General features: G+C 53.6%; 7 protein-coding genes across 7 annotated transcripts; 4 read left to right on the forward strand and 3 right to left on the reverse strand.

Moving 5' to 3' along the window:
• Nucleotides 1–2884: 2884 nt before the first annotated feature.
• Nucleotides 2885–4291, forward strand: B0H65DRAFT_152627 (FAS1 domain-containing protein). The gene is made up of 3 exons (XM_062821100.1): nt 2885–3511; nt 3600–3987; nt 4068–4291. The coding sequence occupies exons 1-3, from the start codon at nt 3000–3002 to the stop codon at nt 4197–4199; spliced, it is 1032 nt and encodes a 343-aa protein (XP_062682756.1). The 5' UTR covers nt 2885–2999; the 3' UTR covers nt 4200–4291.
• A 706-nt stretch (nt 4292–4997) lies between these two features.
• Nucleotides 4998–7286, forward strand: B0H65DRAFT_461079 (carbohydrate phosphatase). Its single transcript, XM_062826583.1, has 2 exons — nt 4998–5395; nt 5529–7286. The coding sequence occupies exons 1-2, from the start codon at nt 5331–5333 to the stop codon at nt 7132–7134; spliced, it is 1671 nt and encodes a 556-aa protein (XP_062682757.1). The 5' UTR covers nt 4998–5330; the 3' UTR covers nt 7135–7286.
• A 29-nt stretch (nt 7287–7315) lies between these two features.
• On the reverse strand, nt 7316–10175 carry B0H65DRAFT_507712 (uncharacterized protein; the record flags this gene model as incomplete). The annotated part of the gene is made up of 4 exons (XM_062828162.1): nt 7316–7653; nt 7707–8304; nt 8364–8596; nt 8651–10175. 4 exons carry the CDS (start codon nt 10173–10175, stop codon nt 7316–7318), a joined length of 2694 nt encoding a protein of 897 aa, XP_062682758.1.
• A 1466-nt stretch (nt 10176–11641) lies between these two features.
• On the forward strand, nt 11642–13713 carry B0H65DRAFT_152809 (cytochrome P450). Its single transcript, XM_062821101.1, has 2 exons — nt 11642–12563; nt 12631–13713. The coding sequence occupies exons 1-2, from the start codon at nt 11836–11838 to the stop codon at nt 13565–13567; spliced, it is 1665 nt and encodes a 554-aa protein (XP_062682759.1). The 5' UTR covers nt 11642–11835; the 3' UTR covers nt 13568–13713.
• Nucleotides 13714–13858: 145 nt separating this feature from the next.
• On the reverse strand, nt 13859–15544 carry B0H65DRAFT_547490 (cytochrome P450; the record flags this gene model as incomplete). The annotated part of the gene is made up of 4 exons (XM_062829521.1): nt 13859–14741; nt 14851–15142; nt 15202–15220; nt 15287–15544. The coding sequence occupies 4 exons, from the start codon at nt 15542–15544 to the stop codon at nt 13859–13861; spliced, it is 1452 nt and encodes a 483-aa protein (XP_062682760.1).
• Nucleotides 15545–17784: 2240 nt separating this feature from the next.
• Nucleotides 17785–18714, forward strand: B0H65DRAFT_507715 (uncharacterized protein; the record flags this gene model as incomplete). Its single annotated transcript, XM_062828163.1, has 1 exon — nt 17785–18714. The coding sequence occupies one exon, from the start codon at nt 17785–17787 to the stop codon at nt 18712–18714; it is 930 nt and encodes a 309-aa protein (XP_062682761.1).
• A 296-nt stretch (nt 18715–19010) lies between these two features.
• B0H65DRAFT_423315 (phosphate-repressible phosphate permease) lies at nt 19011–20958 on the reverse strand (the record flags this gene model as incomplete). Its single annotated transcript, XM_062824447.1, has 3 exons — nt 19011–19213; nt 19292–20809; nt 20886–20958. The coding sequence occupies 3 exons, from the start codon at nt 20956–20958 to the stop codon at nt 19011–19013; spliced, it is 1794 nt and encodes a 597-aa protein (XP_062682762.1).
• Between the last annotated feature and the right edge of the window lie 794 nt (nt 20959–21752).

A 21752-nucleotide genomic window follows, 5' to 3' on the forward strand; every position in this document is an offset into this window, starting at 1 on the left:
AGGGTATAGTAGATAAATACTTACGACTTTAACTAGCTATTAAAGAAATCCTTAAGGGCCGCCTTCCTAAATAGGATAGCCCGTTTAATAACGAGGTTATCCTACTAGGTAGGTTACCCCGGGGCAATTTAATTTAAATAATTTAGGATAAGAAAAGTAAAGGGAAGGCTATTATTATAATTTCTTGTAGTAAGTCTAAGAATACGGTTCCTATACGCCTTTTAGTACGTTGTAACTATTTCTAGTACGAGTTGGGATTTAATATCGAGGAGATAGATATTAGTAACGCCTATACTTAAATAAAGTAGTACGTAATTGTATTAAGGTAATTAATGACAACGACGACGAAGAGGATAAAGAGCTAGGTAAATATTAGGAGGAGAGGGTTTAAGAGTATATGGTAAGAGAGGAGGCGAGAGGAGAGGAGGCTGGAACGCCTATTGAAATATCTTTTAAACTTTCGTCCTTGAGTAGCGATTTTGAGTTTAGCGAGTAGCGCCTTGTTTAGTTAGATAGCTTTAATATTATGAAAAGTATTACTAGATATTTTAATACTATGAAAAGAATCGCTAGAATGTTTGTTTTGGGAAGATAGGGAAGGATATAGCTGTCTTGTAGACTTAAAATTTTTAGCGGTATGTCTGGGATATTAGAAAATTCGAAATTACTAGTAAAAACGGCCAGTATTATATGATAGCTGTTATGGGAAAATAGAGGGTACTTCTAGGATTCAATAGAGTGCGGAGAGGGTTTCCCTACTCCATTGCTTCAACGAGCACCTGTAAATTTTCTCTGTTGCCCACTTTCGGAGAGGCCAACAACCACGGAAGTTACCTCCTCTTCCCGCCATCACTCATTGGTCCCGGCACAACAGTTACGACTAAGGACAGCAGATATCAGTAATAGTTATCTGTTAAAGCAGACAAACTTACATGACAGGCGCCATAACCGACATGCGGAGAGTACAGATTCGTGCAGGTGTTTACACCTCCACGTCCCAGTCGGTAACCTCAACCTCAACTTCGTGATCCTCCCCACGGCACCAGACATCACTGTAGCACGACGACGATCAAACCCTTAAATAGGGCTGTGATAACATGAAGGCGTGCTTGTGCATCGCTGAGACTACCAACTAGCCACTACCATCTCTTCAACCTTCCCACCTCGAAGGCGACCTTGAACGCCACTGTGCTCGGCTTCGGTCAGGGATGGTACTTTTGGGCCAAGGTAGTGGTTGATGAGGAGGAAAAGCTAACTAATAGAAGCCCCACGATTCCAAGTCTTTATACCTTCCCTACCTGTACTATGCGCACAGCGCACCTTCCCAACCTCTAGAGCCTGGGGCTCCTTGGAAGCCTTCAGCAGTGCATTTCGGACATGTCATTGGCCGGACACACAAATTCCGTACACCCTAACCCATTTGGAGCCACGTAAGACTCACAGCGGCTTTGACGGCCCGGGCTGGATGCACGAGACCCTTCTTGCAGCAAGTGCGTAAGATTGCGGCTTGCAGGCCATTTCCCTTTCTCATCACTTTTACTTGACTGCTTGTGGACGACAGCGGACGACAGTGGACCAGCAGCAAGCCGCTGTCAGCGCCGAGTGGTGTTGTGGACGGGTCGAAGCCCAATTCTCCTCAACCGAAGGTCAGTGGTGAGTTTGATTGGTAAAAGAGGTGGTGAAAACGGATAAGAAGGCAAGAAGGCTGCGAGCGCCAAGTTATATATTCGACAGAATGCGGCTTGTGGAGAACAAAGGGCTGGTTATAGTCCCCAGTCCGGCCGAGCCGGTTCGATCAGTTTTAGCATCCTCAGCTTAGCCTCTATCACAAGCCAAGCACACCGAGCCTTCTACTCTCCGGAGCCTTGCGGGGAATCCTTGCTCGCACGTCATTTCTAGAGGTAATCGAATGATACAGTGTGCAATGGAGCGGCTGGGGCGGGTCATCTTCCTGCACCGGAAACCTTTTTGGTGTTTTGATGAAGTGCGGAGAATCTTGCAAGCTGCAGCCGGGACTCGCTAGGGAAGCCTGAATGGTCGGTGGTCTCGGCGATGGTGAAACCCTTCCAGGTCCCCGGGAATCTCTTCAATTCGCGTGGCGCGGTTGCTCGAGCAACGAATAGGGGGTCTATCGAGTGCAGACCCACCCACCATATATCTCACTTACACAACCGGATGGGCTCAGTGCTGGAGCACTGCTTACGCCAAGGTCCAAACACAGTGCAGGAAGGAAGATCATGAAAAAAGCTCTTGCGGCATAACTTGTGTTGGCTCCATCTGATAAGTCAAGAGCCTTCAGCTCGACACAAGGATGGATACCCAACGATGGGATATTGGGAGAACTGCAGAACTCAGAATTCGGACTGATAGGACCGGATACCTACCTGGATGATTATCACCAGCCGCATCATGTTAGTGATCAAGCACTCATCAGCACGCCGGCCTCCACCTCATCCAGAAGCTTGAGGCCGAGGAGCCGCAAAGCTGTCAATATTGCATGGAATTTGCAATGCGGGGGGCCGTCCAGGGCTCTTCGGTGCAAGTGAAAGCCTCGCGATCGGTGGTCTGTAGATGACGACTCCTCCGTTGGTTGCCAATTGCGCAAGTTTCAGGTTTTGATAATTGGCACTTTGGGTTCTTGGGCATCGCAGCAGATGCCAAGATATTGGCATGAATGGCACTGCCACAGAGCAATGGTGTTGGCGGTTTGGCGGAGAGTTTCCCAGACTCAAGTCCGTCCGCGGCGCGGCTCGATCAACAAGGGCCATAATCGATACGAATTACCAATCGAGGCTGCGATGATCTCAAAGTCCTTGTGAAGTTGAAGAGAAGGAGTCGACGAGGCAGTCCAGATATAAGAAGGGAGTTACTCGCCGGCGTTCATGGTTTCACTTTGTGTACCACCGCAGCACAGTTTGCTTCTTCATCACCAGTCTTCACCCACTAAAAGTCTCACTCACCTTTCTTTCGTTTAAGTCCTTCGGAACTTCACCGTCACCATGATCCCTCGTCACATCCTCCTCGCCCTGTCCGCGGCAACGCTCGCTTTCGCCGACACCCTGATCAACACCCTCCAGCAGAATGGCTTCAGCGACTTCGCCAGCATCTACCAAGATGCGGACCCCAGCATTCTCTCCAACGTCAACGCCGGCAGCAACATGATCATCTATGCCACCAAGAACACCCAGTCCACCAGCAACTCTACCCTTGGCCGTCGTAAGACCACCGTCAACACCCAGATTGCCGCCATGTCTTCGGTGCAGAACACAGCCTCCAGCTCGAAGAAGCTACGCTTCAAGCGGCAGCAGGCCAACTCGCCCGCAGCTGTCTACCAGTCTCTGCTGAGTGACCCGGAGATCGTCAACCTCGGCCCGGGCGTCAACCAGTCTCTTGTTGAGAAGCCCGTCGGAGACGCGGGTGTGCCCACCGTCTTCGCCGGTGTGGGTAAGGCTGTTCCGGTTGTGGGTGATGATATCCCCTTTGACGGAGGTGTCATCAGGCCCGTTGATTCGTAAGTCTTTCCCACTCCTCTTCTCTTCCTCTCCCTTCCTCTCCCTGTAACACCAGACCCAACACTAACCTCCCGCCAACAACACCAGACTCGTCGAAATCCCCGGCTCCATCCCCAACACCCTCGCCCTCTTCCCCCAACTCTCCAACCTCACCGCCCTCCTGACCCAATTCAACCTCGTCGAACCCGTCAGCGAGGCCACCGGCATCACCGTCCTCGCGCCCGAGAACAGCGCTTTCGCCGCGGTCGACACCTCCGGCCTCACCGACGAGCAGATCGTCGCCATCCTCAGCCAGCACGTCATTGTCAATTATGTCGGCTACTCCCCGCGGTTGAAGGATGGACAGGTCCTCAACACCCTGGCCAACGGCACTGTTACTGTTGCTGTCAGGGACAGCGGTGTCTACTTCAACGGTGCCAAGGTCACTGCTGCTGATGTTATTGTTGGTAATGGTGTTGTGCATACTGTTGCTTCGGTGAGTAACCTCCCTTGGGGTCGGTTGAATGACAGAGGTGACGGTTGAACGTGTTGCTGACACATCATCATCGGGAGCAGGTTGTCGGTTCCGAGGACGCTGGTGTCCCTGGGGAGAACCCCCCTGCCACCGGCGCTGCTGGCCGTGTTGGACTTGGCCTGAAGACCCTCGGCCTTGCTGCTCTTGGCATGGCTGTTGCTGCTTTGTTCTAAATGTAACTGCTAATGTTTGAAGGAGGATTGGTTGAGAGACTGGGGGATGCCGTGATAAGGTCAAGGAAGGTCGCGGAGGCTGTGAGGCTGTGAGGCTCTCTCGCTCTGTTAACGATTGTATGTAATGTCTGATTATGCAGATTAATGATAATTACGAACCACTGTCTATACCTTCCTTGGAATCATGGCAGCATCACTTGATGGATATCAGTTGCTGGGTAGTCATTGTAGAGCGCCATGTAAGTGTTGGTGGGGGCCGAAGAAGAGAGGGTTAGGGTTGGCTATGGTGATATGGCTCGGAACAGGAACTCTCGTATCTGGCCCAATCGAGGAGTTGGGTCCAAGACCAAACTCTATGGTTCATCGGTCAGTTATTCGGTATCATCCCAATTTCTTCGAACAAGTCGTGAGTCAAAATGATTTCAATACTCGTCACTTGAAGTGATTCGGTCGGCACCTTTCTCACCGTCGCACAACCGAACCCGTCATTATTCTAGTCACCACGACACGTGCCCGGCATGACGGCGTAAACGGGAGTGAGACCTCGCGCAAACGGCCAACGGCGACTCGTATGGTTTGAATACGATGTTCAAGAAACGAAATGACAAGAGCAAGGTAAGCATCGTGAAAGCGATCGAGTGTTTGCGGCACGAAAACGAGGTGTCGAGTCGAAAAAGAACCCCGCCTTTTGAAAGATCGGGTCTCGTTTAAACGTGCCGCTGAACCACTGAAACAGACGCCATTGGCGCTATCAGATGCCCTAGTAGAGCCGCACCCACATCCCTGGAAGCCCAGCATGTCGGCGTCATCCGGGCCATTGAAGCCAGGCACAACCCGGGGCGTCGGGCCAGACCCGGGCAGACCACCACGACCACCTCACCTGAAAATGCCCCTCTGCGCCTCCCCGAATTTGCCCGCATTGCCCGCTCAGCCATCATTCTTGTCAGGTGTGGCTGCAATGGCAGAATCGAATTTGCAACAGTTGTCAGTGTCACAGCCCCGCAGGCCTCTAAAAAGTCTCAAAAGTGCCTTGGAGGTTTGCACATTCTCATCAAACAATTTCCTCACGAGGATTCATGGACAACACACCAATCCACATGGAACAGCCGTGGTGACCCATCCATCCTGGTGATGCCGACCATGGCGTGCTTCACCAACAAGGGGCGAAGCGTTTGCTTTGGCATGGGAGTCCTCGGGTTTGTCAAGTCTCCATGATTTCACTTTTATACTCGTACCCATCGCATCTTGAACAGGAGTTTCCCATCTCGGTACTTGGTAATTGCTATCAACCGCGCTAACACATTCGAGAGCTCAACACCGTCCCAAAAGCTATCGCAACCGCCCTACTATTATTACACCGCGATACCTGAATACAACCATTAATACACCGAATAATACACCACCTCGACCAGGGGCAACAACCAAGACTCCACCTGCCGCCGACGATCACCACCTCGACGACGTCGACACTCCACACACACACACCTTATTTCAACGTCACCATCGTTACAAGTGTCCCCTCCCTCTTCAGTGCGGCTCCACTCATCGACACCTCAACCTCAACCTCAACCTCAGGGACACATCCTCACCACAAAAGACCAAGAAGATGACAGTCACCACCTCCGACCCCTCCAAACCACCATACCAGCACGAGCGTCACATCGCCGAGCTAGCCGTGCAACGCGCCTCCCTCCTCACGCGCCGCGTCCTCGCCGGGATCCTCAACCCTTCAGCTTCATCATCGTCAACCTCCACCTCGGGCACCTCAACACCAAACCCTCATCTCGATCATGACCGCCGCATCAGCGTAGCCTCCATCTCCAAGCCCGACTTCTCCCCCGTGACCGCCGCCGACTTCGCCGTGCAAGCGCTCCTCACCGCCGCCATCCGCGCGCACTTTCCGCACGACGGCTTCATAGGCGAGGAGGACGCCGACGCTTTGCGCGCCGATCCGGTGCTGGCTAGGCAGGTGTTTGAGTTGGTTCGGTCTTGCGACGCCTCCACCGAGTCAGGCGATGAAGCACTGCTCTCACTAGCTGTACTCCCGCAAACCATCCCCGAGATGCTATCCCTCATCGACCTAGGCGGACGCGGCACCGGCTCGCCTACCGCCCGCTTCTGGGCCATGGATCCCATCGACGGCACGGCGGCGTTCATGCGCGGGCAGCAATATGCTGTGAGCCTGTGTCTGATTGAGGGTGGACGGGAGGTGGTTGGCGTTTTGGGGTGTCCCAACCTAGGCATAACTCTCCCCTTTAACTCTTCCTCTTCCGCTTCCTCTTCCGCTTCCCCGAAAGCCAAAAATACTTGCACAGCCACGTACATAATCTCTGAGGACAGCACCCCATCCCCATCCCCTGACGCTCAGGGTCAGGATCAGGATCAACAACAAACAACAAACGGCATCCTCCTCAGCGCCGTGCGCTCCCAAGGCGCCACCATCCGGCCCATCGCCGACCAAACTTCCCAAGCGGACCTCCTCCCCGCAACCCCCCTCACCAAGTCCTCCACGGCCTCTACCAGCCCAACAGACATGTCCAACCTCCACTTCATAGACTCCCTCACCACCCCCGCCACCTCCTCCTCCCTCGTCGCGCGCGTCGCCACCTTAGCCGGCGTACCCAATTACTCTTTCCCCGGCACCGAGCTCTACAGCTCACACATGCGATACGTAGCCATGATCCTTGGCGGAAGATCGCACGTGCAGGTGCGGATCCCCAAGCCCATGACCAAGCAAACGTATATCTGGGATCACGCGGGGGCGCAGCTAATTTACGTTGAGGCGACGGGGGGTAAGGGGAAAGTGACAGATTTGTGGGGGAGGCAGATAGATTATGGACGGGGAAGGGTTCTGGATGGGAATTGGGGCGTAGTTACGGCAGATGAGGAGGTGAGCGGGAGGTTGTTAGAGATTGTGGGGACCTTGATTGGGTGATGGGGTTGCATTTTACTTGTTTTCGTTGGGGGATCGTGGTGTTTTGATGATGATGATAGACGGTGCGGATACCATGGATGATGAAGATAGACGGCGACGGCAGCAATGCCCGGAATGAACACGTCTCGAGTTAATGCATGCCTATTATGACTACTATTATCGATACCATTAGGCCTATTTATTACTGCGATCGCCTCCGAGTCCACAGATGTGACAAGCTACCACTGCTAAACCTCCCAGATGCCCACATCCCGGGCCTCTTTTCGGTTGCTGCTTCGCGATGCTCGTGGATCGGCAACTCTTGCGAACTTTCACTGTACTGCACATCCCGTTCCCTGAGTTTCTCCAGCATGAAGTTCCGTAATGTTTGAGCCGAAGCTTCCGTCAACTGCTGGGTAGATGCCACTGGCTTCCGCAGTCCACCCATGAACGACCGCCATCCGCCGAAGATGAGGTTCCGAGCCCGAGTACTGAAAGCAAGCGCAAGTGATAGGATTGTAATGCCAAGTGAGGGGAAAACTTCGACTTGGTCAGCAAGATGATTAGACCCCATGAGTCTGAGGGTGACTTACGCATGAGCAACAGCTGGTTGCCGATCGTCATATGTCCATCGTTTAGTTCCCGTGCGTTCATACCGAACATGGTAGCGAAGAATGATAATGGTAGAAAGAAGATAGTCACAACAGTAAAGACTACTATTGACCTCCCTTGAAGGACGCTCTCGTCTGCTCGTCGAATACCCGCTTTCGCTTCGATGATTCCCGACTGCTGTTGTTTCATGTCAAGCAACTCCCGGATCTGCGTCCGTGTTTTGGCTTGTCTCTTCTCAAGGTCGGCTAACTCATCGCGATTTGACTTCATGTCAGCTATCAGGGAGCCGGCACGCTCAAGGGTAGAAGGCAGTCCGTCCAACTGGAAGGGCGGATGCCCAGAGCTCAACCCGCGTAGTACCTTCTCAAAGTCCGTCATGATGGTGATCTGCTGTGTAAATATCTCTTGCATAATTTGTAGCTGGTCGATGACATTCTGGGCTTCCATCAAGACGGACCACTCGTATTTGATGTTGAGAGACTTGCGAAGCAGTTCTTCGGAGGTTTGGAGCGGATCCTCAGTGTTCATCCTCTTGACGTCACGGCCGAACCGCTCGTATGACTCCGTCTTCTTTTCCGCCTAGGGTGTCGTGTGTTAGCAACGCCATCACATGCAAGAACGGGGGCTACTGAACAAACAATTTTGGATATGGCGGAACCAAATATGTCCACTACTTCAGGCCGAAGATCAGGCTTGGTCCTGTCGAAGATGACTTTGGAACATTCGTCAATGATGATAAGAGCCAGATCATAGATCGAATTGATCTGGCGCTCGTCGACAGATGCCATGTAATCTCGGATTGCTCGGTGGACCGCCGAAGGATCAGGCTTGTTACGGCCCCATCTTCGAGGGAATGCAGTGATGATGGTGTCTATCCCCGACGGTGTTAGTTTGGGAACCCATATGAATGCGTAGGGAAACATACTTTCGTCCAGGATCCACATCCACAACTGGTCCACCATCACTACCCTGGGTATAGACTCCAAATCATTCTTCATCCAAGTCCCACGATAAACCACCTGCTGTCGGTCTCGCTTGGTGGTATCTTCTGCAGTCCAGCTGCTGTATTGCTCGAGCGTGCGTCTCGGATGCAGGGAGGACTCACCATAAAGATGATCATTGATGAGCCTCCAGTCGGCGGCCTCATCGATCAGTTGAAAGAGCTTAGCCGCATGCCATAGATAAGTCCCTAGTCGGCTGCTGGGACGCCAGGAAGGAGCATCATCCATGATTTTGTCGCTGATGAATGTGTCGTCAGGCATGCTGTCCTGTCTACGGACACGTGCCGAAATGACCTTATCAACGACACTACCCCAAGTTCCTCGACGCTTGTTTTGACGCTCCATGTAATGAGTTTCTTCCTTCTGCTGACGTGTCTTGCGTATGACATTTGTCATTCTCGTGAGTCGTTTTTCGATTTCCCAGTGTAGGTATGGCATAAAGAGCACCACGTCGTTTGTGTTTGTGGTAGAACTCATCGGCGAACCCAACGTTGGGTGTGTTCGTGGGGCGCGTGGCGCGGATGGGACAATAGCGCAGCGAGGTCGTATTTGGCGGGCATGAGGTGGAAGATGTGTACCGATACCGCCACGTTCCTGTCCATGCCAAAGTTCGCGCTTCAACAACTTCTCGGTGTTTGACAGACGATTTGTGGGCTTCGACATACCCCTTTCACGTAGGATTGTGCTGCGTTGACGATCTAATCCCGAGGCTTCACCATAGTATCTTGCAATGGCATCTTCCACCCACTTCATGTTGTTCGCCTGGAGATGAAAGTAGCGTAACTGGTTCTTGTCCTCCGAGCGCTTGAGTGGTGTATTGACTGTGTCGTAAAGCAGCTTCTGAACCGAGATCTTTTGATGGGGGTACTGACCATGACAGAGAGGGTGATCGAGGGTCACTCCGCCTTGTCCCTTTTCGTACATAATCACCCAACCATTGTAGCCATAGTTGGACTCGCACGGATTGTCGTCGATGCTATCGTCGGGTGCGCCCAGTCCGTCGATGTAACTTTCCGGGTCCAGCTCTTCCCTTTGTTGGTCTTGGGCCGGCTGCGTTGACCATTGCTGAACCTGGAGCAAAAGAGACCGGTTTCGCTGCAGAAGGGGCTTGCGGTAGCAATCTGGCTGTGCCAGTTCGTTGTCACATTTTGCTAGTTCCCCCTTGCATTTCTGTATTGCTTGCTGCTTCCACCGCCTGCGAGAATCGTCGAGCAAGACAACCAACGGAGCGCTGTTGGGCTTGGGATAAAGACGTTGGGTCTCGAAGTATTCCCTCAAGTAGCGGATACGACGGAGTTCTTTCCGGACCAGCTCCTTTTCTGTTGCCGAAAAGCCTTCGTACAAGGTCTTTCTCTGTGAATATCTCGCGGACAAGAAAGAAGCCCAAGCGTCGGTGGGGGGAAGAGGGTCGACGTATTGATCGTAACGAGGAGCTGGTTGTTGATCCATCTGCTTCAGAACAAACGAGGATGGATATCAGATATGGCCAGGTTGGTATTGCTTGGGGGTTGCAGCGGGGGTGTTGGCTGTTTGTTCCCGGATGCTACAGTGGCATGTTACGCTGTGTTGCTTCGGAAGTTTAGGCAGTGGTGGCGGCGGTAGACGTCGAGCAATGTTGGGAGCACTGCTTGTAGGGACTTGCGATGTTTATATACCACCAGCTTCGGGATGTGACATCGATGTTGTCTTTCGTGATGTTGCGTAAGTTGAGCTGCAGCGATAGTGTACTTGATGTAGAACGGAGATGTAACGATTGGATGGCCGGTGTTGTTTTGGCCTCAAGGGAGAGGGTTGTTGGTGCCCTGGTCCCTCTTTCTTTTGTGCTACCGGCGCATTTGTGCCTTGCCTTCCCACTTGTTGAGGTGGTCTCGGTCAAGATGCCTCGTTCTCTTAGGTTGGAAGTCTGTCCTTGCCCCAACAGAAGGCGCCGGTTAGCATGTGCACTTATCTAGCAGTTTCCAAACCTATCATTGGAATACGTACCGTGGCCTTCCTCGTCTGGGCAAAACTGGTGCCCGACTAGCGATGGTGTCTGCCTTGGGAAGAGGAATGCATAGCGACTGTCGAACACTGGTGGAAGAAGAGAAGTAGCCGAGGACAAGTGGGATGAGGGGTCTTGTCGGATCCAATTGGAAAAAGCTTTGCGACGGCTTCCTTCTCAGAATCATGAGATTGCTTGAATGCGCTTTCCATCGTTGCTGATGCTAGGTCGCAGCTTCGGCGTGTGACGTGTCTTGCATCCAGAGCAGATGTGAGCTGAATGCATCGACATCTCGGGCATGTACCTCTTGTTAGTGATCGGCAGTCTGATTGCTGTATCCCTTAACACTTACACCAGCGGAGTTATGCACCTTGGTGGTTGTGCACCAACATCCCCGAAACGGGATGGCAGCAGCGCTTTCCCGAGGCATTCTGGCAACGAATGCTCCTTCCACTATTCATCGTGACGCTTTCTCTGACAGTAGATCTCGAAGCAGTTGTTCCCTCGTTGACTCCTTCTGTTGTTAAGACATCTCGATAAGCTTGCGGGGCCTGGACTCGAGCAGTCTCGGTCACTGTCTCAGCTGCCGTGTCCGTGATGGTCTCAATCGGACAGTCCCGCACCACCATGCAGCCACTTTGATTCAGCGAGCGGAAAGCGGCAGGCACCCGATGCCGTTGCAGAAACATTCATGTGCGAACCTTCAATACATCACCACCAAAATCCCAGACTGACTGTTGGAGATAGAAACATCGCCAAGTCTCACGGCCAGCAGTCAAGAATCGAGACTACCGAGCACCAGCCACCAAAAATGCATGTCCGCAACCATCTACCGCCATGTTGCGCCCTTGCAGCTCAGGATGGCCCGCAGCTTTGTTTGATACGTTGCGATGGTTAGAGCAAACAAACAAACCGAAATTTCGGTGTTTTGACAATGACAAGAGAACAATGCCAACAACGGGCCCACTCGAGTCTGCCACGGCGACCATCAAACTCCCGCGAACCGGTCCAAAATAACACAAAACCGTCCGAACTCTGCACCTGCGACCTCTTGATGCTGTGCTGGTTCTGACTTCCAAGTTACCAGACCTGTAGCTGCATCTACCGGCTACCACAACGGCTATCACAATGCCCTCCGCCATGGCAGACACGGTAGCTGAGATCGAGAGCTTCCTCGACACCGGAATTGCAGCCATCAAGGGTCTCATTCCCATGATTTGGGTCCAAAGCAAGACCTCCCCAGTCCAGTTCCTCGTCGGCGGCATCGTTATCTTGCTCTCTTACTTGCTCCTTACCATCTCACCACCCCACGATCCGGCCGAACCACCCGTCATCAAGCCCAAGTTCCCAGTAATCGGCCACCTCTTTGGTCTCCTGAACCACCAAGTCAACTACTTCAGCGACCTCTTCACGCGAAACCATCTGCCTATCGCAACTCTCCCCATCGGTAACCAGAAGCTCTACGTCATCTTCGATGCGCCCCTCCAGCAGGCCGCTCTGAAGGCCAAGGACATGGACGCGCAGTCCTTTATGGTTGACTTCGTCCCCCGCATCTTTGGCGTCAAACAAGGCACAGTCGACAAGCTCTTGGGGAAGGATGGCGTGCACCCGAACATTATGGGCGACATGGAACATGTCTTCAAGTCCGCGCTTTCGGGAGACAACCTCCAGAAGTTGGCCAGCACCACGCTTGCGACCATGGCTGATACCCTGAACGATATAGATGCTAAGAGAGGCACCAAGATTCCCAACATGTTCCTTTGGCTTCAGTCACTCTTGAGCAGGTCCACGTCAAAGGCTTTATGGGGAGAGAAGCACAACCCGTTCAAAGATGACCAAGTCATTGACGCCCAGTGGTATGTTACCATCCCTTCCCTTCCCCCCATCACTTCTACCAAGCTAACCACCACTGAAACATCACAGGGACTTCGAATCTCACATGGGCCCTCTCGTCCTTGGCTTCTTGCCCTCCATCGTCGCCCGCCGCGCCTACCTCGCCCGCAACAAAGTCCAATCCGCACTACTTCCCTACTTCAGCGCGCGCCACTACGAAACGGACCCGTCCACCTCCTACTTCATCCGCGCTCGCACCCGTCTCCTGAAGAAGTACGATCTTCCCGACGACGAACTGGCCAAAAATGAAGTAGCCATCACCCTTGTCGCCACTACCAACGTTCTGTCCACTCTCTTCTGGTGTATCGCCGAGATCTGGACGCGCCCTGATCTCTTACAACAAATCCGCGCCGAAGCTTTGCTGGCTGTCTTTGGCAACAGCCAAAAGGCTCTTTCGGGTGAGGACATGGGAACAAGGACAATCACCATCCCCGCCGCCGGCCTCGACGCCAAGTGCCCCCTTCTCGCCTCCTGCTTTCGGGAATCCATCCGGCTCGCCTCGCAGATCGTTACGGCCCGACGCGTGCTCAAGGATACGATGCTCACCGACCCCGTCTCGGGAAATTCCTACCTGCTTAAGGCTGACACCAACGTCATGATGCCTGCCAAGGTAGTCCACCGGAACACCACCGTCTGGGGCGCCGATGCTGAGGGGTTCAACCCCCGTCGATTCATGTGGGAGGAGCTGGGTCCGAAGGTGGAGAGGCAGAGGAAGGCGGCCTTCGTCCCCTTTGGTGGTGGAAAGCACATGTGTCCGGGAAGACACTTTGCGTTTACGGAGAATTTGGCATTGATGGCGGCGTTGGCGATTGGGTTTGAGATTGAGGGGTTAGATAGGAGTAAGCTGAAGATGGGTGACTCCAAGAGGGGCGAGACGGCGAAGCCGTTGCCGGGGTTGGAGGGTGGGGAGGTGGTTTTGAAGAGGAGAAAGGAGTGGGAGGGCGTTAAGTGGGAGTTTAGTTGCTAGTCGACTGTGAGATGTGTCTCTTCTCTTTGTTTCAGTCTGGGATTCTGTTGAAGGTGTGTCTAGTACGGACTCTGTCCACTGATAGTAGGGAAGACGTACAGCACTACCGTCGTTCATACGTTGCAAAGACATATTTCCGAATATCGATTCCATTGTTCGCATGATGCTCCCTTTGTAGTCTACCAGAAAACAGACATGGTTATAGCCATCAAGATCCAAACTTTGGAGTTGGATATTGAGGGTTAATGGTAGACTTTTCCATAGACACACCCCGAGCACTCCCTCACTCTCTCACCTCCTCTCCACTCTAACCCAAAAATCCTTCACAAACCACATCAACGCATTCTCAACCTTACACGGCCGTCTCGGGTTCAACACCGTAAAATCATACCTCCTCACCAGCTCCGCCACCACCTTATTCATCTGCATCATCGCCAGCTTTCTTCCCACGCACTCAAACTGTCCGTGACCAAAGATTAATCCTAGCGTGATCTCCATCTCTCTTAGTCTCCTTCCCGCCTCTCCCGGCCCTCCCGCTGCTGCTGCTCCATCCTTCTCGGATGTTTCCAGTTCAAGCCTGGCAGCTTCTTCAGCCTCCAACCACCTTTCCGGCCTAAACACATCCGCATCCTGCCCAAAGATTTGCCGGGAGCGACACATGGCGTAAATAGCCGCGCCCGTGGCTACTTTGGTTCCCGGCGGCAGGGCGAAGCCGGTGATGGTATCCCCTGCCAATCCAACATCTTTATAAAACCCGCCCGTGGCTACAGGCGGTAAGATGCGCAGCGATTCGCGGAGACAGGCTTGCAGGTAGGGGAGGGAGAGGCAGGTGGAGTAGGGTATTGGTTTCTCAATTCCGGGGGAGCCAGTGGTGGAAGAGGAGGAGGTTTTGTGAGAAGGGAATGAGTAGGCGGCGTCCAGCTCGGCTTGTAAGCGGCGGTAAACGTTCGGAGCAGAGGAAAAGAGATGGAGCAGACAGAGGCGGATGCCGTTGGCGACGGTGTCCGAGCCGGCGAAGAGCTGGACTGTTACTTCTTCTTGGAGCTCGGGGCGGGTGAGGCCGTGGGAGATGAAGGATTGGAGCATGTCGTCTGGTTTCTTTTCGGACTTTTCGGACATTGAGGAGGAGGAGTGGAAGGAGTTGAGGCGGCGGTCGATGATGGAGGTTGTGTGGCTGTTGGTTGGTTGGTGATAGTTAGTCGACTGGATTGGAAACGGGAAAGTGGAAGAAGGGAAGGAAGAGGGAAAGGTAAGATGGATATGGCAGAACCACGATAACATACCCCATGATAGCGCCTAACCCAGCTTTATCCCCCGCTCTAGGAAGCAACATGTTGAACGGCCACTTGCGCAGCAACGTGAAGAAGAAGTGGTGGTTGTTGAGGTAGTACATCCACGGAAAGGTGGCCTCGTTGATCTTGAGCACGTCGTTCATGTCCTTGTCGTTGGCGATGTAGCCCAGGGGCTGGCTGTAGGCGATCTCTCCCAGCGAGTCGAGAGCGTAAAAGTGCACGGATTGGGCAATGTCTAGTGGCTGGAAGATGGAGCCCGAGGCCAGGTATTCCGCTCGATCAGCTGCGTCCAGGCGGTGATGGCGCGGTCGAGGCCGGCTTCGATGTTGAAGGTGTGGCTACCTGCGCCTTTGCCGTTGTACTTGGAAGTGTGTTAGCGTCGCAGACAGTACTCGTTGAGATGTGAACAGACTCGTGGTCCACTTACGGCAGGCGCAACCTTCTTCCTTCTCTCTCTCCTCCTATCCTTGTCCGTCATGGATAGCAGATTGTCATCATCACCCATCCGAGCCAGATCGTACCAGTCACTCTTGCGGTAGTCTGACCGGACAGACGTGATTCGGAGTATGGACTCAAGATCGGTGCAGAGGACTTGGTCGGGGCCGAACCGGACAAGCGGCCCATACTTTTCCGCTAGATCTTTCCAAAGCTCATGGACGTCTCCTTTGATGAACTGTCCAGTCATCCAAAGGGATGTCCAACCTGCGAGCTTGGGTCCTGGAACATGCCGAAGGCGACGCCATCTTTGAAACCTTTGTATGGTGTTCCGTAGGCAGAGGATCAGAAATATGACAAGAGACAGTGTTGTCAGAGTTGATAACGCCATCATGCCTTACCCACAATAGAAAGACTTGGAGGGAGTACAGTCTGGGGGGTTCCGTTCAGGATATATACGAGTCCACGACTCTAGACAGCCCCGAGAGGTCCTTCGACACCACCCACCATAGGGGCAGACCACAATCTAACAGGTATCATGTTTGAAGCGCCATACCCCGATCGCATCACATTCGCATTTGACTCGGACTGGCAGTCTGATACTAGCGTCGACGGCACGGTCCACAGCCGCCCACCACAACCACATCGTCTCACGGACGATACGGATGACTTGCCGCCAGCCAACGAGAGCAGTTGATAACGTGTAAAGTCTCGGTTTCCATGCTTCTTCTCTTGGCTACCCTCAAAGAAAGGAGCAGCGTCGTATGCGTAAAACTTATCCCCTGGTTAGCGCGTGATAGAACTGCCTTGGTTGCATCCCGCACTCTGAGTGGAAGTTGGTTCGTAGATCTGGGGGACAGGGGGAATTTACATGATATGATGATATGGCGTCCTCAATTTTCAGCCTCCATTCCCTTCAGCATCCATCTTCAGGCGTTAATGAACGATTCTTGACCGTCCTCGATGTTGGTGCTTTACGACAGGCTTGCCGTTTGCCCATCATAAACACGCGTCAACTGCCCTGACTGTGCCCATTGCCTGGCGCAGTCTAAATATGATGGAAGATATATACCATCTTAAGGAAAGGAAATCGGAGCTGACCAAACAAAGGCGCGAATCAGGTGGTTGAGCCTCTCCTTTGCAAGATGGCGTTCGTGTTGGCCGCAGGGTCAAACGAGATTGCGCATTCATCGATGGGAAAGATGATCGAGAGCAATAATCGTATGTATAACATCCGAGAACTGGACAAGAAATGCAAACCCCTGAGAAAACATGCAAGGAACGCGAATGGCTTCTTCTCCATGGTACCACCCGTAGGCAGCAAGCACAGTGAAAAAAGATATCCAAAATGGATGATGGATTGACATCAAAAATTACGGCCGGAACGGCCCCGAAGGACAATTCATGGCGGCTGGCACCACGATGTGCAATGCAGGCCCTCCGCCATACTACGCGGTGTTCTTGATCTCCGCGCAATCGACCAAGGTAAGTATGAAGAAAAAAAAGAGGAAAGAAAATTCCAAGAATGAGGGGAGGGGGCCGATGTTAAATACCCTTGGTGGAGGGGTCTGTGCACGGGTGCAATTCCTCTGCTGGCTCCACCCCGAATTTCCAGCTGGCCCGTGCACCTGGTTGCGGTGGGTCAATCTGTCAGCTGTCAACCAGGCCGCATCCTTGTCTTTCCACTTTCCACTCTCGACTTCCGTTTCGACATCGACATCGTCAACTCAATACCAGGATGACGACCGACTACTGGCAACCAACTTCGCTGCAGCAACTCATGTCCAGCCCCCAATTCCAAAATGCAAGCGCATTCTTCTCCATCCGACCCAAGTCATCAGCAACATCCCTTTCTTGGTCACTTGTCTCTCGCTTCCCGCAGTTCGCACTTCCAAGCAGCAGTCCCTGTTCGCCAGCACGAAGGCAGTCAACAACCGCCCGCTGCCGTGATGCTGTTTCCTTCGCCCTCAAGTTCACTACGAGAGAGATTGTATGATGGCCTGCGTCAAGCTTGACTTCGGAAGCAGCAGCACAGTTTCCCTAACCTCTTACCATTCATCAACACCAGTTCTTCCCCCCATCTCCAAGTAAACACTGAGCTCCTTCTGATGCTTCCGGCCTTGGCCCTGAAAGCCACCCTGGCAGCTGCGTTTCTCATCTTCCTGTGAGCCTTCATGGTTGGTGATAAAGGTTCTATTTCCCTAATCCGAAGTGAACGATGTCAAGTTGCCATCTTTTCCACCTTGCTCCTCTACTCTTCGTCCTCACCATCATCATCGTCATCGGCATTATCTGGCATTGCTCTCACATCATCATCAACGTCCAACTTCCATTCTCTCTTCCATCTGTCTCTTCCCCTTAGACGGCCTAGAAACGATAACCTTCGGTGCTCTCTTTCCAGTCTTTTCCCGCCCAGCCGGGACGTTAATTGAAAGCCCAATCTCTTGTCCGTGAACGATACTCGACGAGGCAGTGTCGCCGGTGCCGCCAATGGAGCGACAACCACGACCGGCTCTACGACTCCAAATCCCGCCGCAACCCCATCTCCGGCCTCCTAACACGGATTCCTCCACCGGGTCATTCATCGTCCGCCTTCATGTTCCCCGGCAACCTCGACCCGCCGATGACGGTCCGCGAGCTCCTCCAAGCATATCTCCTTTCGTCTTTGCCAATGGCATGCTCCCCCCTCGGCCCCATGATATTGGCAGCATGGACATATATGTCCGCCCGGGTGAGCCGCGAGATCTTCCTCATCTTTTGAAGATCCAACCTGCCTCTACCCAAAACTTGAGGACCTCCGTGAACTTAAGAACATGGCTGCGGTGGCGCGCCAGGCATACGACATATGGGGAAGTACACTTGAGAAATTGCCTTCGAGACGGGAAGCTATGGGTCGCCGTCGCCGAGCTCGCAACTGGAGAAAACTGGATCGTTGGCTTTGCAACTGGCATTCCGCAGGACCGCTGGAACCGAGAAGGGCCTCGCGACAACGTTCTTTACTTCACCATTCATGTTCATGTTTCTGTGCGTCGAATGGGCGTCGGCAGCCAGCTTTTGAAACAGATTGAGCAAGACATGTGGGAGAGAGGTTTTGACTATCTGGTCGCATCGGCTTTTATGCAAGAACCCTGGAAGGAGCCGGAGGAGACGTTCTTGAAAAAGAATGACTTCCAACGATTAAATACGTTGGGATGGCGAAATGGAATGTGTCCGTTGCCACTCATTATGGCTACGCTCCTAATTCTGAACAAGCAGTACAGCGAGATACAGCCGGGTATGCAAAGAACTCTGTGGATCAAAGACCTGCCTCCCAGGCCTGGCTCGAAGCGCTACGGTGACGTCACTCCCCCATCCGATGAGAGCACACCCGAGTCCTACGAGTGGCCTTCACTCCGGAGGCTCCTTGCTGAAGATGATTGAGAGCCGGCAAGGAACAGAAGTTGGTGATGAAGAGCACAAGGAGCTTATCATGTTTTTGTTTTCATTAGCGTATGATTGATATGGATTACAGAACAGCGTACTACTTGGGGTATAACAACCTGACAAAATAGAACAGAACAACTAGCAGCCATCTACTACACAACCATTCTCAACCCGAAGAAATATCAACCTAGTACTGTTCCTCCCAGGACTTCGCGACAGTGTTTTCCATTACACTTCACTCCTCATTTTGTTGACCGGCACCTAACTCATCCAACCCAACCCGCAGCATACATTCAGCCACTATAGCCCCAGCGGGGAGCATTGATTATGATGCCCATCAAGCACCCCGAAATGATGCCGGTCACGGGCAGAGTGATAAACCAGCCCATGTAAATCCAAGCCACAAGGCGCCAGTTGATGGTCCTCCACGTGCCCGAGCAAAGACCAACACCGACGGTAGCGCCCGTAATACACTGGGTAGTCGAAACAGGGAGCTCTGTAAGTTTCAATCATCGTTAGCACGATCAAGTCCCTTCCCCAGGCACCACCAGCACCAAGAACAAGGGATACTGACTCAACCTAGTAGCCAAAATAACCGTCACCGCGCTCCCCAACTCCATCGAAAACCCTCTGCTCGGACTCTGCAGCGTAATCCGATTCCCCAAGTTCCTCATGATATTGTACCCATACGTCCACAACCCAATAACCAAGCACGCACCACCAAACACCAGAATCCACACCGGGACATCCGCCTTGCCCTTCTCCGGCAGCGCGCCGTCTTTCCAAAGCTGGAAAACGGTGGCGTACGGACCAATGGCGTTGGAAATGTCGTTGGCGCCGTGCGTGAAAGAGGCAGTGGCTGCCGTCATGATTTGGAGAAAGGAGTACATGTACTCGGTCTTGTTGTCGTAGTGCGCTGCGTGCGCGTGCAGCTCTTCGACGTCGGACGAGATGACGGATTTCCCGCCTTGCTGGGAGGAGATGACGTCTTGGTCGACGCCGCGGAATAAGGCCCATTTGAGGTACCAGAAGAGGACGGGGGCGGAGTTCCAGGGGCCGGAGGGGCGAGGGCCGACGATGGTCTTGACCTGGGGAGGGGCGGGTTGGGCGGGCTCGTGCTGGTCGTGTGAGGAGGAGGAGGAGTCTTTGGTGATGGTGGTGTTCTCGGGCTGGACCTTTTCGCCGTCGGTGGGAGCGGAGGGGTTGGAGGGGTTGGAGGCGACGGCGCCGGCTCCGGCAGCCATTTCCGAGTCACCGGTTTGAGCGGCGCGGCGGGCAGCGAGTTCCTCCTTGGTCAAGCGGCCGGCGTAGAAATCCTGGACGACACCGGAACCGTCCGCAGGCGGGGGAGGGACCTCTCCGCGGCGGAGAAGGAGGGGGCCGAGAGGGATGTGCCAGAAGCGGAGCTGCCAGTCCTCGAGGATGACGACGCGGTAGAGCCAGGGCATCAAAAAGATGATGACCACCACGCCCCAGGCTGCGCCGACGCCGACGATGGTGCCCGCGATCTCGGGGCTGGACAGCGTCACCTTGTAGCTGCCGCCCTTCCACAACAAAAGCATGCAGAGCAGCGAGGCGGTGATGCCGAAGTAGATGGGCACCATCACAAAGGCCTTGTAGACGGGGTTCGAACGGAGTAGCACGCCGTACTTGGTGAAGAGGAAGATAATGGACGCGAAGGCGCCGGCGAGGCCGGGCGCGATGACCCAGGCGAGGAAGACCGAGACGACGCCGTCGTTGATGCCCGAGCCGACCCATTGGACGCCGTCCGCACCGACGGCCGCGACGCCCATGCCGATGACGCCGCCCATGATGGAGTGGGTGGTGGAGACGGGCAGGCCGAAGCGAGTGGCCATGGTGAGGTAGAGGGAGGAGGCAACGACGGCGCAGACCATGCCCAACATTAGGAGGGCCGGGTCGTCAGCGAAGAGAGTGGTGTCGACTACCTTGGTGCGGATGGTGTCGGCCACGCGGGCACCTACACCGACGGAACCGGCGAATTCCATGATGGAACCGAGGATCATGGCCTGGAGGTAGGTGACGGAGCGGGAGGCGACCGAGGTGGCCCATGAGTTGGCGACATCGTTGGCTCCTGTGTTGAGGAAAGGATTGTTAGTAAGTGTTTCCCAGGCTTGGATATGAGGCAGGTTGTGTGAGTTGAGACATACCAATGTTCCAAGCATCAAGGGCAGCGAAGATGGTGCCAATGGCAAGGAGGTAATCGAACTGATGAAGAACCATCTTGAACGATATGTGACTTCAACCAAAACGGTGAAAAAAAGAGGGTAGTTGGTCGCGTGAGGGTAGGCACGCGAGCGTCTCAAAGAGAAGCTCTTGTGCTTGCTCGGGATGTTGTTTTGTTTGGTGAGTGGCTTGCTGCTGCTGAAGAGAAGACAGGACTGGACTCTGATGGTTTCCATGGTCGGGTCCTATATGTAGGATATACAAGACCGCGCGGGATGGACTGGTCGTGCATAGAGTGCTGCAAAGAAGGGTTGCAACAGGTACGTCCCATCGACAGACAAACGGAATGCGTGTGGGAGTCGATCCCGTCCATGGGTCGGCCACACGTGTGTGGAATCTCAGGATGTGAATGTTTCTTGGTGTTCGTCAGTCAACTTGCCAAGGGCCTAACTGCTGCATATTCGTTCGCCACGGTGACAGTGTGGGAGAGAGGTGGGATGAGCGAGATGGGGTGAGGATGGTGGTGGTGGCCGTCGTGGTGGTGGTGTTGGCTGTTGCTAACATTGTTGTCAACTGGTTCTGGGCATGCCCGCCGTGGTGGAGGGATCTTCCTCTGTTTCGGCTCTGGGCGTGCTCGGCGCGTGGCGAGTGGATATCATGCCAGTGATCTTTGTCGAACAGAAGCGTAATGACAAGACCGTGAAGTCTTGGGGAAGTGGAGTCCGGGGGGAATGGAATGGGGAGAGGAGGATTGGTCAGGTACCGTTCGCCCACCAACACCTCGATCGACTCCTCCAGAGAAAGCTGAAAGTAACATTGGCTGGGAGTGAGCTGGTGCAATTCCTGGCTGT

This window comes from Neurospora tetraspora (genome assembly GCF_033439725.1).
Source record: "Neurospora tetraspora strain CBS 560.94 chromosome Unknown B0H65scaffold_3, whole genome shotgun sequence".
Taxonomy (NCBI): Eukaryota; Fungi; Ascomycota; class Sordariomycetes; order Sordariales; family Sordariaceae; genus Neurospora; species Neurospora tetraspora.

Excerpts from the sequence above, each read along its gene's own strand:
- B0H65DRAFT_152627 (XM_062821100.1), top strand. The coding sequence starts at position 3,000 with ATGATCCCTCGTCACATCCTCCTCGCCCTGTCCGCGGCAACGCTCGCT. Across the intron at positions 3,512-3,599 it reads GTCATCAGGCCCGTTGATTC|ACTCGTCGAAATCCCCGGCT; the intron begins GTAAGTCTTTCC and ends CAACAACACCAG. Across the intron at positions 3,988-4,067 it reads TTGTGCATACTGTTGCTTCG|GTTGTCGGTTCCGAGGACGC; the intron begins GTGAGTAACCTC and ends CATCGGGAGCAG.
- B0H65DRAFT_461079 (XM_062826583.1), top strand. The coding sequence starts at position 5,331 with ATGCCGACCATGGCGTGCTTCACCAACAAGGGGCGAAGCGTTTGCTTT. Across the intron at positions 5,396-5,528 it reads TTTGGCATGGGAGTCCTCGG|CTATCGCAACCGCCCTACTA; the intron begins GTTTGTCAAGTC and ends CCGTCCCAAAAG.
- B0H65DRAFT_152809 (XM_062821101.1), top strand. The coding sequence starts at position 11,836 with ATGCCCTCCGCCATGGCAGACACGGTAGCTGAGATCGAGAGCTTCCTC. Across the intron at positions 12,564-12,630 it reads CAAGTCATTGACGCCCAGTG|GGACTTCGAATCTCACATGG; the intron begins GTATGTTACCAT and ends GAAACATCACAG.